We start from the raw sequence: 17,827 nt of genomic DNA, 5'->3' as shown, positions 1-17,827 counted from the left end.
ATCTGGATCCTGAGGAACAGTCCAGCACATAGAGTAGTATATAAGTATAAATGTTATAAATCAGATTTGGCTGGTTTCATCATATCTGTATGTTGGAGCAGTGAGTCAATATTCAGTTTCTACAGTTTGGCTGGCGCTGCATTTGTAACTTTTGGCATCCTTGGTGGCTCTATACTGAAAAATAAAGTATTTCCCGTTCGGAGGTCTTAGATTTTGTTCCGGTAACTTTTCGGGCATATGCCTGATTAAATTTTACTAGTACAGTAAAGGCATAATGGTTGAAAGGAAAGGAACAAATTACACCGTTCATGTCTCCATGTGTCTTTTTGAATGTGGAGGCCCAGAATTGTGTCCTAAAATAGATTCTCCTCCTCCACTGCTGGCCTTTTTGGCGGACGCTGGTCTGTGTGACCTGCCTGCTCTGATTAGCTCAGTGGTGGGGAAGCAGCCCAGTGTTGGGAAATGAGCAGAGCTCGTCAGGCCAGCGGGGTCAAGGTGAACATGGCCAAGAGGCTGTGACAGACTTCAGAAAAACTTAACTTCCTCATCCTCAACTTCCATTTCCTCATCCTTCACTTCCGGATCCTCTTTTTCCCTTTTTTAGGACTGCCAAATGCTTATAAATTTGAATAAAATACACATATATGTGTAATATATATGTTGAGGTGTGATTGAATTTTAATTTGACAAATTAAATTGTAATCCTTTATTTAAACTGTATATAAATAGTTATGGTAACATTTTACAATAAGATGCCATTTGTTAACATTAGTTAATGTGATAACTAACCTGACCGAACAATGAACCACACATTTATTACAGTATTTATTCATCTTTGTTAATGTATTAGTTAAAAATAGAGTTGTTCATTGTTTGTTCAAGTTAGTTCAGTAATGTTAACTAATGTTAACACACAATTAATAAATTATTTATTAAAGTATTGTTCATCCTTAGTTCATTTTAGCTAATGTAGTTAACTAATTTTAACTAATGAACTGTTGTGTACATTTATTATTTTATTAGATAATGTATTATTAAATGTTTTTATAAGTATCATAAGTATTTTTATAAGTATCAGATACCAAATCAGCATATTAGATGATTTCTGAAAATTCAGCTTTACCATGAAAGGAGTGAATTATTTTAAATATATTTAAATAGAAAACAGTTGTTTTAAATTTTTAAAATATTTCACAATATTGCTGTTTTTACTGCATTTTTGATCATATAAATAGGGCCCTATGAAATCAGTTTAATTTTTTTTTAAAAATTCTGTTTTTCCCATTTTAATTTTTCTAGACTCTTGACTTTTTAACATTTAAAAAATATGAATCAAAAAGCATATCTAATTAATTGAAATCATGAAAATTACACAGTTTAACAGCAATTTATTAAACATTTAACAAAATTGACATTTTTAAGCTCCTATAAAGTAAGCTTTATTTATTTTCTCAAATTCAGTTTTCTTTGTACCAACTTCTGTTTTCCAGTAACTTTCTGGATTCCATTTCATTAGTTTCATTAAATTTTAATAATCAAAAGCGTCTTTAACTAACTGATTTTATAAAACATTTATTTATTATTTTATGTTTTTTATTTATTATTTTTTAGAAATACTGTGTTGTGTATTTACATTTTTCTGTTAAATAAATTCTATTAAATATTTTTTTCTGGTAAATATTCCTTTAAAAAATGTTTTAATAATAATTTTATTATTATTAGTAGTAGTAGTAGTACTATCATTACATTAAGTAATATGTTTCTGTCACAGTTTCTTCAAGTTTAACCGAACTTTTATTTTGACAGGTTGCTGTGAAGACTTTTAAGTTTCTGTTTTTAAATGATACGACGATAGTCTTTTCTCACAAAAAACGGTAAAATATTTCACAGAAACTAGTCCATATTATGTTTGATTTAAGTGTACTGACCTACTTTTGATTTATTCATCCAAAATTTGGTAAATTCCATGACATTTTGCGTTATACGGTAAATTCCATTTTCCAATCATTGATTTCATGATTCCGTCTGCATTTTTAGCATCATGGAAATCATAGGGCATAATAAATCATAAATGCTTCAACATAAATGGTGAGCATGAAAGACATCTTTCAAAACATTAAAAATGCATACTGAGCCCTTACCTAATTTTACTACATGAACATATTAAATTGACACCCTGGTATTTTTATCTTCTCATTTTCTAGTTCATATTTTTTTACTATGAGTGAGTGTGTTGTATTTTTCTCATTGCAAAATGATCAGATTATGGTGCTGTAATGTTCTTCGCTGGAATAATTATCGTGGGCTGTTTTGGCCTTCTTCTATTTCTTCATGCAATCACACTTCCAGGAACTTCCCTCTCAATCAGAGCTTTATTATGACTTGATTGGGTTCATGAGGTACTTACAGTGGAATCTCAGTCATTGCCTGCAGACTGATGGAGGTGTTGGCCCCCATCCCCTAATATGTCTTTGCCATATTCCAGACATTTAGCCCCGGATTTAATACAACAAAGTGCCATTCATTACCGCAGTGCCTGAAAACTCCCGTAATTATCCAAATTTAGCACAATGAAATTTACTCAACTAGCTCAAAAGTCTCCCACTCTTTAGCAGCTAATTTAGAGAGCTCACTTGTCCAGGGTTGCTAGGCAATTACAATCCACGAAACTGCTCAGACGCTCTACTTGTGAAGCCGATCCGACGAATAGTACGCTTTTCCGACATTCCACAGTCAATGAACACATCATGTTAGTTTTGCCAAATCCCATAGTGCTTTTGCCAAGTCGCACTTTACCATCGCAAACAGACAAAGAGAAATACACAATTAAATAACGTGTGAAATGTTCCTTGTGCCTTTTTTCCCGTTTCAGCTTTATTGTACTTAATGCACAACCAAACACCGCTGTGCTGTTGTGTCAGTCAGGAGCGTTTTGTCTGAGCTCGGTGTCGATGTATAGTGATTTGAGCTGATGGGCACTGAACTATGGAAGCTCCATGGAGGCTTCATTAGTGTTAGTTGCTGGCTGATGGTCCCTTCCTGTGTACTCTGAGTGGGTGAATGATTTCTGGGCAACATGATGGAGGATCTCAGTCTGAGCCTCTTGGAGTTTGTCACGCTACTGCTAATTTTAGCTTAGTGGGGCATTGCCTTCCCGCAGCTTATCATTTTTTCATCTTCTTTACCCCCTTTTCTCTCCAGTTTTTCCTGTAGTTTTTGACTGCAAATGTTCCATTGAGGTGGTTGTTTTGATTGCTTTGTTATCAGTGTTGGTTATTTCTCATTATGACAAAGTCTAAGGGTGTCTCTTGAGAGAAAACGTTAGAAAATGTTTACATTTCAGGTATAATAATAGGTATAAGATATATAAATATCAGTTTAATTGGTATGTATTGAGAAGTGTGATATGTTAATGCCTGTTAAAAACTGATATTTTTAAAGGAATGGTTCACCCAAAAATTAAAAGTTTTGGATTTTATCAAAAATATCTTAGAGAAGTTCACTTCCAGAACAAAAATTTACAGATAATTTACTCATCCCCTTGTCATCCAAGATGTTTGTCTTTCTGTCTTCAGTAGTAAAGAAATTGTTTTTTGATCAAAAACGAAAACGAATATTTCTTTATGAATGAAGAAAGAAAGATATGAAAATCTTGGATGGCAAGGGGGTGTGTAAATTATCTGTAAATTTTTGTTCTGGAAGTGAACTTCTCTTTTAATTTGTGTTCTGAAGATGAACGAAGGTCTTACGAGTTTGGCGCAACATGAGGGTGAGTAATTAATGACAGAATTTTCAATTTTGGTTGAACTATCTCTTTAATATTGTATTGAACATCTCCGTTCAACATATGCATTATGACGTTTATTCAAAAAGTATTTCTCTTATTTCTTTAGTTATGAAAACAACTTTATAGAGCTCTTGTAAGTTATAAAAGTTGATGATTACCAAGAGATGAAATTCAGAAAAGTAAGAATAACAAATATTTTGAAGTAATTAAAGTACAATCAGGAAAAGGGTAATTATACGCATTTCTAAAAAAGTTGCCAAGTTGATTTTTTTTCTAATGTGTCCCATTATACATTGTTGTATAATATAATGATGAAAATCTGAAAAAGAAAAACATTTAGAAATGATGTTGAGACCATCTGGTGAATTGAATAACAAATGAACAAATAACATAGTCTGATGCTTTCATTTAAATAGTCCGCTTAAGAGAAAAAATCATTCCAAAAGTCAGTTTTATACGTAACGTAATGTCTGTCGCCTACCCTGAACCCCTGATCTAGTAGCAGCAAGCGGTCTCAACTAGATCTGACCATGTTTATCAAGTGAAATGGTGTCACTGTTATATCAGATCCTACGCAGTGACTGCATACACCACGAAATCTCAAACAAAATCTCTCTCACTCTTTCTGCTTTTGAGTGGGTACATTTGCCAGACTGTTCTCTGAGGTGAAGCGTATGAGTGTTATCCTTGTGAATTTGATATTTTCTCTGAGCGCAGTAAAATATTGGGTTCTGAGTTACAGGGCAATTATTGTGATGCTCCATGTCTGACAGTGAAACTGATATGAGCTGAAAAGCTCTGGTTATATTTTCGAGTATTTTCCAGTTGGCTTAATTGCACATAAATGGAAAGCGAGTCTGTGTGCTCTTGCTAGGTGTGAATACCTCAGTGTGTAAGCGTGTGCATGTGGTTTAGTTCTTTTCAATCATTCTCAACAGTGGCATTCTCGTAACTTGTTGTTTATTGCAAAGCCACAAACGTACAGCAGCCCACAGCTTACTTTAGCAAGCTTATGTGAAATTTACAGCAGAGAAACACTAGTTGAGTGGAAAAAAGGCTGTCATTGTTAGTAGTACGGAGCGGCTCACGTTCAGGTCCTGAGTGTTGTGTAGTATAGACTGTCTTCTCTCCCACACATAGACAGCTTCACATGTCTCTGTGGCCTGTGTTTCCCCTCCAGGGCAAGGTGAATTGAGGTTTCTATGTCCTTCTTTCTACACAATATTACAGCACACACTATTAAAGCAAAGTGTGCCAGAGTATTGCTAGTGGCAGTTCCCACAGACTCTATTTTACGTAAGTTGGGGAAGAATTAAAAAAAATGGATTACTTGCCCCCGGCCTGCAGAAAATATTTGGAAAATGTTTCATTGTGAAGTCTTATTTTACAAAGAGATACCTCTCAATCCTTCTATTTATCTGTTTTTTTTTTTGCAACATGCTTCGATTGGCTTGTGACCCGGCTAAAGGCCAAAACTAATATGAAGTACATGTCAGTAACATGCATGAGGGGTCAAGGAAAAATCTTTTGAAAATAGTCTTTAAAATATGTGCCATGGTTTTAGAACCCTATGAAACCAATGTATTTATATTGGTTTCATAGGGTTTTTATCTCTAAAATCCATATTATCATTTTCAAGAAATATCATGGCTCTGAAAATACAGTGCAATCAAGTAAAAACAAAATGTCAAATTAACAGATTCTCGGATTATTAAATTATCAGAAAGATCTCTATTATATATATTTTTATTTTTTGCTGCATGTTTCAGCACTTTGGTTACAGCATGTGACTGCTGACAAATATTAAGAAGCAGTGAAGCAGTTGTATGCATTTAATATTTCTATGGAATAATCATAAAAGTTGGTCAATACTGTTCAAAAATGTAATCGTTTTAATGAGGATTAAAGGATTAGTTCACTTCCAGAATAAAAATTCTTGATTTTTCTTTCTATGGTCGAAAATAAGGTTTTTGAGGAAAAGATTCCAGGATTTTTCTCCATATAGTGGACTTCAGTGGTGGCCAGCGGGTTGGAGATCCGAATTGCAGTTTAAATGCAGCCTAAAAAGGCTCTACACAGTCCCAGACGAGGAATAAGGTTCTTATCTAGTGAAGCAATCGTCATTTTCTAAAAATAAATAAATAAAACGTATATATACATTTTTAACCACAAATGCTTGTCTTTGCACTGGCTTGACTTCATGCATTACGTAATCACATTGGAAAGGTCGCGTGTGATGAAGGCGAAAGTACCGACCCTGTGTTTACAAGGCGAACGTGCAAAGAAAGTCAAGTGCCCTTTACAAAATAAGGTAAAATGTCAATGTCGGACGATTTTGAAGTTGGAAGAGAAAATGAGATGGAGCTTTTCGCCCAACCCTACCTTTTTGAACTGGAGTACAAAGATGAAGAAATAACCATGTGTGTCCTTTCCAACATGATTTCGCAATGCGTAAAGATGCGGACATGCATTGCAGAGCTAGTGCAAGATGAGCATTTTATTTATTTATTTTTTTTTAGAAAATGACAGATCGCTTCGCTAGATAAGACCCTCATTTCTGGTCTGGAATCGTGTAGAGCCCGTTAAGGCTACATTGAAACTGCAATTTGGACCTTAAACTCGTTTGCTCCAATGGAGAGAAATCCTGGAATGTTTTCCTCATTTTTCGACTGTAGAAAGAAAGACCTGAACAGCTTGGATGACATGGGGGTGAGTAAATTATCAGGAAATGTTTATTCCAGCAGAAAACAGAATTTATTGTTTTTGTCTCAATAGATGTTGATTTGTAGATCCAAGTGTATTCTTCTTGATCAGGAGGCACTTTTTCTGTGACTGCCAGTAACCCGACTGGCCTCTGTGACACACGAGCAGGTGTGCCGGTGAAGTCATGCCTGAACTCTTTGCTCTCTTTCCTGCCCGTCATTGTCAGTCACTTTAACTATTGTTTCGGGTCAGCTGGCCCCATGTTATGACATCCAGGACGAGTCGACACAAACAGCATTGAAGAGGACCTTATGGAGGTGACAGATGACACATTTAGAGGCCAGCTGCGGCGTATCCGGATTTCCTCTCCTGTCACCGAAACAGGATGTGTCCTCGGAACTGTTTCTCTGAAGAGGATACCACATATCTAAGGAAGACCTAGATAAGGGATACGGGTGTAGCGATAGTGTCAAAAGGCCTAATGCCTTTGTAGCGGTAAGGGGAGACCGGAGCATTGTTCGGCCTCTGGAATAGATTATTCCAGAATACATAAAGCCGCCTTCTATTTGCACAAGAAGGAGGGAGACCTTTAATTTTTTTCGCAGTACAATAGGCTACTCTCATGACTACAGCCATAAGCCCTCTGAGTGCAAATGGATATCTGCGCTTCACACTTTCAGATAGAGACCCGTCTGTCTTTGATCATGTCCTCCGATTCAATCTGATTTGGAGAGAAAACCAAGGCTCAGATAGGCTCATGTATCAGCGGGGTACGCCACGGTGCGATGCAGGGCAGGACAAAGGGGGTGGATGGGGATTTGGATAGAGATAACAGAAGGGTTGTCTTTGAATGGAAAGCTGAAGCCCATCTCCTCAGAGAGTTTCGACAGCTTGAATTTGGGCCGAGGGAAATAGTCGCTGTGGCAGGTTGACGTTTCCTCCATTTCTGTCTTGCATTTCCTGTAGATTCATTCCCTAGTTGTTTCTAAATGCCAGAATTATCTTTGCTGTAAATGTGCAGTTGCAACTTGCATATTTAACTTGGCATATTGGGTCTAGACAGAAGTGGCACTGGTTCTCAACCTTTGTCCACAAAATTTCATAATTCCAGAAGTTTTAAAACCAGAATATTCTTACATAAGTGTTTCCACTCTTTTTACCTAATGAATATACTTGATTTTTCCAGTAACTTATGAGTTACTAGAAAACAACTGACCATTTCCAGGTCTAGAAATCACAAATTAAGGCCTTTTTACACCAAGAACGATAATGATAACTACAAATACAACGATAACTATATTTGTGCCCACACCAGTGAACAATAACTGTCTGGTTTTGTTGCATTAACATGACTTTAACCAGTAGATGTTCTCAGTATGCACATTTTGAGCATATCTAAACGGTGAATCTAGCGTAAACTATCTGATCTCTAAAATAGTAAATGTAGTGGAATAAAACAATACGTACTCTTTTTTTTTTTTTTTTTACTGTACATTGTTACAATTTTTTAAAACTTAAATTTTGCAGCTGTCTTAAAATTTTAAGTTAAATCAACTTAAAAATATGTCATTTCAACTCATAAGTTAAGTCATTTTAACTTATTTTATTGTGGTGAGCTGAAATTACTTGTACTTTAAAAAAAAATATATATATATATATATATATATATATATTGAAAATTGAAAATTTAAGGCTGAACTTGAGTTTTTAAGTTGAAACTGGTGACAATTTTTAGTGTAACCTCAAAGGAGGCAAGACAATGTTGTACAAACTAGTGCTGAATTCCTTAGGTACTTTTATGATATATGTTTGCTGTACAATGTCGTCTGCTATTTCAAATGCACAAGCCCTTCAAATTTAAATGAAGTCTGATTAGCTGTCAGTGTTTTAGCGTTCATCAGCTGTAAAAAAAAAAAAAAAAAAAAAAAAATTCTGAAAATCATCCTCCTGTATCGCTATTGCTATAGTTGTGGTGTGAGCTCTGCTATTCTCTTAAATTTGAAACAATTTTTAGAACGTTATCTTTATGTAGCCACTGCTACAGACTTTAAACTTTGAGAAATGTTAAGTTTATAGACTTTCAAAAAATAGAACCCTAAGAAATTCACTGTAGTAAAAAAATGTGCCGACTGCTCTCTGACACGTGCTTAAATAACGTTCCGATTGACTACAGATGATTCGAAAACGTCCTTACTGCTTTTTAAAGACTTGATCCTGACGTGAAGCGTTTCGAGAGCGACGTGGAGAAATGTGAATGTGATGTGGGAATATTACCCTGAACCGTGGCCTCCCGGGTTCTAGGAGAAACGAAGGTTTCACAGAATATATTAAACCTTATTTATCAAACTGAATTATATAATTACGACTCCGTTTCAGCAAGAGACTTCGGATTTGCGTAAACCCGGTATAACATCCACCTAAGATGGGACTTGATGGTTCGATATGTCTGCAATTGTATCCAGATGTTTGCCGACGGCGTTTCGATGCTACAGCCTGAGCCTTGAAAAGTTGATGCAGGATTTCTGAAATTGAAATTGTCAGTAGGGGTTCACCTAATTTCCCCGCAGCTGATTAAATAATTGTTTATTTAATGTAAGAGGCCCCGCAGATTGCCTAAGTGAATTACATGTAATTTCATTTCACCGGCTTTGTGTGCAAATCGCCCCCTTTAAACCAAAGAATCCTTTCTCTTACATCCACACAGCATGCCAAATGCATTATTAGCCCTTATTTTCACATATTACATCTGTGATGTGTGTCAGTCTCCAAGCATCCCCTGCTTCCCCTCATCATTTTAACTGTCTCTGCTTTTAGGCACCATTTTGCTGTCCACCTCACCAAAAACTGACGTTCGCAGAGGCCTTTAAATCTCCCTGGTGCTGAAAGCTATTATTTTCAGCTCTCAAACAGACATTTTTCATAGGCGCCGCATTGTTTAGCGCCGAAAGTCGACAATGGGCGCGAAACCGGTTGCAGAACCTCGAGAGCAGCTGATTACCGTAATAGGTTTAAGACAGAAAGGTGTGATGTTTCTTCCCCGCCTCTTTCACCTGAGACTGGAAGCTTTTAATGGAGAGCTTTATGGGATTGTGGGAACATGCTCGTTAAATAAATAGATGTAATTAGGTCCTGCCTCTAATTACTTCAGATTCCTCTCACCAGGACCGAATTAGTCCGACTCCCTAGAGCGCCTAGTGTTAGGCATGCGTAATCAATCACGTACAAACAGAATGCACAGGCTACACCCACAGAAAGTACCAGAGTGCAGCAGGGTCATTCATCACAGCCCGCGATGCAAACAAGAACAGCCATTTTGTTGTTTACCGCGAGTACCTCTAACCCCGCGCTACCTGTACGCATACCTTTGTTGTGTGGAAATAAATGATCCCCAAAAAATACATAATCCAGCCTATTATTACACCTCATCGCCAGTGCAGATGAAAGGTAGCGCAAAGTTTGTTTTGATTATGATTAGTGGTGTTTTAACCAGTGACGGCGCTGTGTGATAATGCATGGCACCTAGCGAAGGCCGTGACGGATACCAGATAGCGGGAGCAGCGCTGAGAGCAGATACAGTGATAAACTGGAGCAGGCCAGGAAACAGACAGGGCCTGGGCTCTCTGCGGCCCCTCTAGCCCGCGGAAAAAAAACAATGCATCACCTCACAGCACGGCCAGACGTGGCAGGCGAGAAAAATCGCCCCACACTTTGGGAAAACAAAGACAATCAGGGCTTTCTCTCGTTCGCCTCCCCTCCTTTTCCTTTGGTGAGCAGCTGCAGCAAGCCAGTCAAATGTGTGTTTTTTTTTTTTTTTTTTTTTTTTTCCTTTTTTCTCTCGCCAACTTGTCTTTTTTTTTAGATGTAATGGAGGGAGAAAGAGATTTAAAAAAAAACAACCTGGCAAGGCAAGGTACGCATACGTTTTTACAGATGGCAGACCGGTCCAGTTGATAATTGAAAAGGAAGTCTGGGATTGTGCACCATTCAACAGGAGAAGGCTATTTCTGGGGTTTCCTGAGTAACTGACCCCACGACCTGCTCCTAAACCCATTCACATCTCAACTTATTGACACTCCCACTTTTATTTGACTCCGCCCTACTACTTAACATTTAACAAACTGTCACTATAATTGGCTTATTTTGTGCATTTTTTTTCTTTTGTTTTTGTTTTGGAAATCGCTTTGAGCTCAAGTCAAGCAGACATGGTCAGCCACTCCATCTGAATTTGTATTTATGAGTTTATTTTGGTTGTTTTATATACTACCAGTCAAATGTATTTTAATAGATTTTAAATGTTTTTAAAAAATATTTTTCTGCTCACCAAGCCTGCATTTATTTAATCCAAAATATAGTTAAAAGCAGTAATATTGTGAAATATTTTTACTATTTAAGTATTTAACTGCTGTTTGAATATATTTTAAAATGTAATTTAATACCTGTGATTTCAAAGGTGAATTTTTTGCATCATTTTTCCAGTCACATGATCCTTCGGAAATCATTCTAATATGTGGATTTGCTGTTGAAGAAACATTTCTTCTTATCATTATCAATATTTAAAACAGTTGAGGTTATTTTTTATTTTTTTTTTTAAGTTTCTTTGAATAGAAAAATCCAAAGATCAGCATTTATCTGAAATAATTAAATAAATATATATATATATATATAGAGAGAGAGAGAGAGAGAGAGGAAGAAATTATAGAAATTAATACTTTTAGTTAGCAAGCATGCTTTAAATTGATCAAAAATGATGATAAAGACATTTATAACACAAGATTTCTATTTCTTTTCATCAAAGAAACCTGAAAAATTATACTCTGTTTTAAACATAATAATAATACTAAATGTTTTTTTTTTTTTTTTTTTTTTTTTTAAGCAGCAAATCAGAATATTGGAATGATTTCTGAAGGAACATGTGACTGGGGTAATGATGCTAAAAATTCAGCTTTGAAATCACAGAAATAAATTACATTTTTAAATATATTCAAATAGAAAAAAGTTATTTGACATAGTAAAAATATTTCAGAATTGTACTGTGTTTGCTGTGCTTTGGATCAAATAAATGCAGTCTTGGTGAAGAAGAGACTTCTTTAAAAAAGAAACAAAAAAAATCTTACTGTTCAAAAACTTTTGACTGGTAGTGTATGTATTCTAACACGGGTTATCACGGGCAGTGGATAGCACAGTCGGATGCAGATATGATCGGCCGTTCATTCCGATTTAGTTTTGGCTCTAAGAGTCAGAGCTTTTGATTTATGTTGTTTTAAATCCAAAGCTTTTGGCTGACTGTATACATAACCATATAAGCTTTCTGGATGGCTAAACAGGAGGCCCAGCACAAATGAATGATTTGACCAACAAGATAAATTATCAGTTGTGTTCACACTGTGTGTAGGTTGTATGTATATTAACTCTCTGCGGCTGTTATACGATGAAGGACTGCGGGCCAGGCGAAGGGAACACGTGTGAGTGATTTGGCTCTGGAACCCAGAAGACCAGGGAGAAGAAATCCACAAAGCTGATGACGGACACTTTGTTTGGCTTGTAACGCTAGAACAGGATAGGAAAGAATAAATCAATCAATCATGTCTAAACTGTCAGGACTAGCATGTGGCCCTCTAAAAACCCCACTGAGATCAGAAAATATATACATTCTCGCTTAAAGCTTGTAAGAAAGCAGCGATTCTGACATAAATGAGCCGTAATTCGATTTTGAGATAATCTTGCAGCAAGGTATTGTGGTTTTGCGTCTTAAAGGGACAGTTCAACCTACAAAACTTATACTGGTGCTAATTGAAGTACCAACAGAATATTTAAATGCATTAAAGCCATCAACATAATATGGTAGCACTAGCTTAATGCTTAATGTCACGGCAAGCCATTAGAAAGGTGTTTATGTACTTTCGATGAGTATACCTACTTTTTTATGTGCATAATAAGGACGAGAGATCCCTCCCTGAAATGCTGAGCACATCAGAATGATGCTCCGCGGTTGCAAAGGGCAGTTGTCAGAGTGACTTTGCATTTGCTGATAATTCACGGAAAACATTGCTCCATCTCATTAAGTTATTGCCATCATTTTTATTCTTTATGATTGTGCGGGCTACCGTCCCTCATTCTCTTTTCACATTTGTTTTCTACGTGTCTATGATTAATGGGAGATGTCGAAGCGTAGAGTGAGCAAGCATCAGCGAAGGTGAGATCATAATTAGTTTAGCTGATGCAGGGCCCTCCAATGGCGCATCTGGATGGAAAAATGACCCTATAGGAAGCTGGCGGCGCCCCAAAACTTTTTACTGATACGTTGTGAAACACCCGATGAATCAAGTGCCCTTTTCCCTGCCAAAAAAGCTCTAGCGAGTCGAAGCCAAAATTATGTCTGCAGAAAGCTTTCCATTCTAAATGTATTAGAGCACAATTAGGAGCATTGTACTTTTCTGGCAGGAGAAATGTGCTCCCTGCACAAGCCATCTGAAGTTGGGCTAAATAAATCGTACACATTCTATAAGGCTAAATGAGTTTTACAGGGACCATAATCGAGATAATTCCTGTGATTTGCCCCGGTTGACTCTCGGGATTTACTTGTAGTTCTGTCCGTTCCCGGCGGATGATTCATGTGGCTATATCTCTCCTTTTTTTTCCTGCTTGAGTTTATTTTTTCCCCTTCTCTCACAGTAGAGTGCAATATTTCAAGCTACTAGATATTTTGGGTTCCAGCCATGTATTTAAAGGTTCACGTCATGAAGAGACGTTTATTGAAAGATCAAAATATTTCTGTCAGGCCGGTGGTTCTGAAGTTGGTGGTGTTGTCGTTGACGCAGCGGTATCCTACAAGGCCTATAAATCACAAGAAGGTTAATTAGTGTTAGAATCAGCTTGGTTCTATTAATTGTGCCTCATCCTGGCTTTTTGATTGGACACATTGTGTCTCTCACCATCAGAGCTGCCATATCCAGCTACACCCTGCTGAGTCTTGGGATTTTCTTCTCCTTTTTTCTCTCTCTGCCTCTCTTTCTTGCTTTCTCTTTTACATTCACCTCTCATGTCCATGCTGAGCGTGAATCTCCATCGCTCTTTTTCTCCACAGCCTGCTTTTTTTTTTTTACTCATTTTGGCTCTTTCTTTTTTATGATTTCAGAGACGGCGGGGCTCGGGGGTCTTCTGCGCCAACTGTCTGACCACCAAGACCTCGCTGTGGAGGAAGAATGCCAACGGCGGCTACGTGTGCAACGCGTGTGGCCTCTATCAGAAGCTGCACTCGGTAAGGGGGGAACTAAGAAAACATCGGTGCAAGGGACGGCGAGAACGCCTCGCCAGCCCACCCACAAATCGCAGAAACAGAGTTCAAAATGAACGGAGAGGTGACAGCATAGCTGCTCCGGTTTGATCGCTTCATTTCCGTGCTGTCAGGCGAGGGCCCCGGGGGAAGAGCCCTTTTGGCCCTCCTCAGCCCTGCAGCCAGCTAATGGCCCTATGGAAGTAATTTTGCACCAGCTGGGAGCCCCACTTCCCACAGTCCTAACAAACACCTGACCTTAAAACCCGAGACACAATGCCCACTGGCACCACCTTAAAAACCCAGTCAAGTGGAGGCTTTCTTTAACACTTACTCACTTTCATGTTGTTCCAAACCCGTATGAATTTCTTCGTATTATTAACCTTTATTAACCAGGCAATCACTTAAGAATGCATTCTTACACTACCAGTCAAAAGTTTTTGAACAGTAAGATTTTTAATGTTTTTCAAGAAGTCTCTTCTGTTCACCAAAGCCTGCATTTATTTTTTTTATTTTGTATCAAAGTACAGCAAAAGCAGTAATATTGTGAAATATTTTTATTATTTAAAATAACTGCTTTCTGTTTGAATATATTTTAAAATGTAATTTTTTCCTGTGATCAAAGCTACATTTTCAGCATCATTACTCCAGTCACATGTCCAATTCACATGATCTTTCAGAAATCATTCTAATATTTTAATTTGCTTTTTAAATAATAATAAATTATTATTAATATTTAAAACATACGAGTACCTTTTTTTCTGAATTCTTTGAATAGAAAGATCTAAAGATCAGTATTTAACTCAGATAAAAAGCTTTTGTAACTTTATACACTACACCATTTTTTTTTTTTTTTTTTTTTTTTGGAAAGAAATGAGAGAAATTAATACTTTTATTTAGTAAGGATGTTTTAAATGGATCAAAAGTGATGATAAAGACATTTATAATGTTACAAAAGATTTCTATTTCAGATAAATGCTGTTCTTCTGAACTTTGTTTATCAAAGAAACCTGAACAAATTCTACTCAGCTGTTTTCAACATAATAATAATAAACTTTTTTGAGCAGCAAATCAGAATATTAGAATGATTTCTGAAGGATCATGTGAATGGAGTAATAATGCTAAAAATTCAGCTTTGAAATCACAGGAATAAATTACATGTTAAAATTTATTAAAATAGAAAACTGTTATTTTAAATAATAAAAATATTTCAAACTTTGGATCAAGTAAATGCAAGCTTGGTGAGCAGAAGACACATCTTTAAAAAAACATTAAAAATCTTAAATCTTAAAAACTTTTGACTGATAGTGTATTTACAACAGCAGCCTGGTGTGGAACACAAAATTAGATGTTTAGCAGTATGTCTAAACTGCCTTTTTTCATATGATAAAGTTAATGGCTCTTTCATACTATGCAAAAAAGCAGCTTGGAAAATGCTAAATATCTCTTTTTGTGTTTCAAAGCCTGTAAGTCTATAAAAGTTTGGAAAGGTGAAAAAATAATAGAAATTTTGTTTAAAAAATTCCTTTTAAGCATTTTTAAAATCTCATTTACGCTATAGAATAAAAAATTGTGCTGTGCATCAATTAATCGCAGTTAATCGTATCCAAAATAAAAGTTTTTGTATACATAATATATGTGTGTGTTCTTTATATATTTATTAAATACACACACGCATGGATATATTTAAGAGAAATATGTTGTGTATATATATATATATATATAAAATTTTTATATATAATATTAATTATATCAATAAAAATACATGTGAATATTTTAAAAATATATACTGTATTTATATATACATAATAATTATACACAGTACAAACACATATATTAAGTAAACAAAAACTCTAATTTTGGATGCGATTAATCTCAATTAATCGTTGCAGAGCACTAGTAAAAATCACATTCATTTTTCTCATAGGGGTGTTGATTTTGAATGATAACTTGTAAACCTTTAAGAACAGAACTTTGAACTCCAAGGTTTTGCATTATTTTATTATTTTTTAAATAATTGTTCAGTTTTACAGTGGATTTCCTTGTGAAAAACTACATTACCCATGATTCTGCATAGAAATCTCCATCAGTCAAAGACTCAAGATAAGCAAATCGCTGTTAAGCTGTTAAAAACAGTCTGTAACTTTGTCTTTTTTGTGCAGTTTTAACATTTTTCCCTTTTGAATCAAAGTTTGTAATGTTGTCATTTACCTCATAGCTGGTTGGTTTGATTCATAGCTTATAAGTAAAAAAACATAAATAGCAAAAAGCTGAAAAAAGTGAGTTGGCACTTTTGCATTTAATAGTCATACACACCCTTTCTGTTTATTCGAAATTACATTTTAAATATGATGACATTTATGAATGCATGAAGCAGTAAATATTTTATTCATTCTTTGGGTTAGTCTATGTGAACTGCGCACAAGGAAAAGAAACTGCTTGTTTCTGGACTCTGTCACTAAATGACTTAATTTGATTTGCTTTATCGCTTCAGTTCTCTGCTCTCCCAATTTAATTTTGATCTGAATTAGCATTTGTAGCCGTACCTAAAGCATTGTCTGCAGCCTTGAAAGTGTTCTAGTGTTCTTCTATTTCCTTTGAAATGGTGTCTGGATAAACACGACGGGTAAACAGACTCGACAACGTGAGCAATTAAGCAGAGAAACAGAAAAAGCATTGTGCTCGGGCATGTTGCTGGACTTAACGTTGGTTTTGCATTCTAATCTTTGGAGCTCCTTCAGAATTGGGTCAAGTCTGTGAGCATTACGGTTTTTCCGTGTCTTGATACGCGATGTCGGAAAGTGCTCTTTGCCTCGGTGGCCTCGGGCTATCGGGACCAGCGCCTGGGTGGCACAGGCTCGGAAACAGGGGGCCGACTGAATCAGTGTGGTCGGCTGGGGTAAGGCATTAGGCACCGCAGCGCCCGGACCACAAGAGGCTCTTTCAGGGGCCATGCCACCTGGTGGCTTAAGTCGTGCTAACTTGACCCGGCAAAGGCGCTCACATCTGCCCGTCTGTCCGCACCGCATCATCAGAGAGCCTGCAATCAATGGGCGCTTCACAGCCGAGCCTGTGAAATACTGTACGTTCTATTTACTGCGCCACATTAAACACTGTCTGAAGTAAATAAGTTTCCTCATGCTGGAAGTTTTTCTAACTTTGACATTTATGTTGGAGTTCCATCATGCATTGATGCAGCAGCTGCGCTGATGCTCGCATCACTCTTTGCTTCGAGTTCCTGGGACAGAAAAAGTGGGGTGGCCGTGACTTTAAGGGAAATGGGAACGGTTCTCGACAGTTTTACAACTGAGATCACACTGATATTAAAAGCAGAGGGAAGATGAATTTGATGAAAGTGGAACACGGTAGCTTCAGTTATTTCTCAGGTCTAATCAAACACGCAGACAATAACTGGTTACAAGAGAAATATTGTGAAATGTTATTCAAAATGTATTATAAAATTTGTTCCTGTGTTGGAAAAGCTGAATTTTAAGCAGCCATTACTCTTCACTGACACATGATTTTTCAGAAATTAGTCTAATATGCTGATTTACTTAAGAAACATTTTTTATTATTATAAGTGATTATATCAGTTGTGCAGCCTAATATTGTGGGAATCATAATAATTTTTCAGAATACTTTTATGAATAGAAGTTTTAAAAGAACAGCATTTAAAGCCTATTGATCAATATAATGCATCCTTGCTAAATAAAAGTATTAATTTCTTTCAAAAAAAAAAAAAAAAACTTACTTAGCCCAAACTTTTAAATGGCAGTGTACAGTAATAATAATCAAATGTTCTCCAATTTATTAAGTAATTGTATTTCATGTTCACATACACTGCTGTTCAAAAGTTTGGAATTGGTAAGTTTTTTTTTTTTAAAAAGAAGTCTTTTCTGCTCATCAAGGCTGCATTTATTTGCTTAAAAATACAGAAAAGAAAAAAATTATAATATTGTTACTAAATAATATTAATATTGTTACTAAGTATTATAATATATAGTAATATTGTGAAATATTATTGCAATTTAAAATAGTGGTTTTCTATTTTAATATACTTTAAT

At 36.1% G+C, this 17,827-nt stretch overlaps 1 protein-coding gene across 7 annotated transcripts in view; it reads left to right on the top strand.

Annotated features, from left to right (window-relative positions):
* Positions 1-17,827, top strand: part of trps1 (trichorhinophalangeal syndrome I) — a 137,141-nt gene that overhangs the window by 109,325 nt on the left and 9,989 nt on the right. For all 7 annotated transcript variants that reach the window (XM_051137234.1, XM_051137241.1, XM_051137240.1 and 4 more), the window contains one exon: positions 13,626-13,748. In XM_051137234.1, coding sequence (XP_050993191.1) covers positions 13,626-13,748 — 123 coding nt within the window. The remainder of the gene's footprint in view (positions 1-13,625; positions 13,749-17,827) is intronic.

The sequence above is a fragment of the Labeo rohita genome, chromosome 19, assembly GCF_022985175.1.
Source record: "Labeo rohita strain BAU-BD-2019 chromosome 19, IGBB_LRoh.1.0, whole genome shotgun sequence".
Lineage (NCBI taxonomy): Eukaryota > Metazoa > Chordata > Actinopteri > Cypriniformes > Cyprinidae > Labeo > Labeo rohita.
The sequence above is the reverse complement of the archived record's forward strand: the minus strand, read 5'-3'. Positions and strand labels throughout refer to the sequence as shown.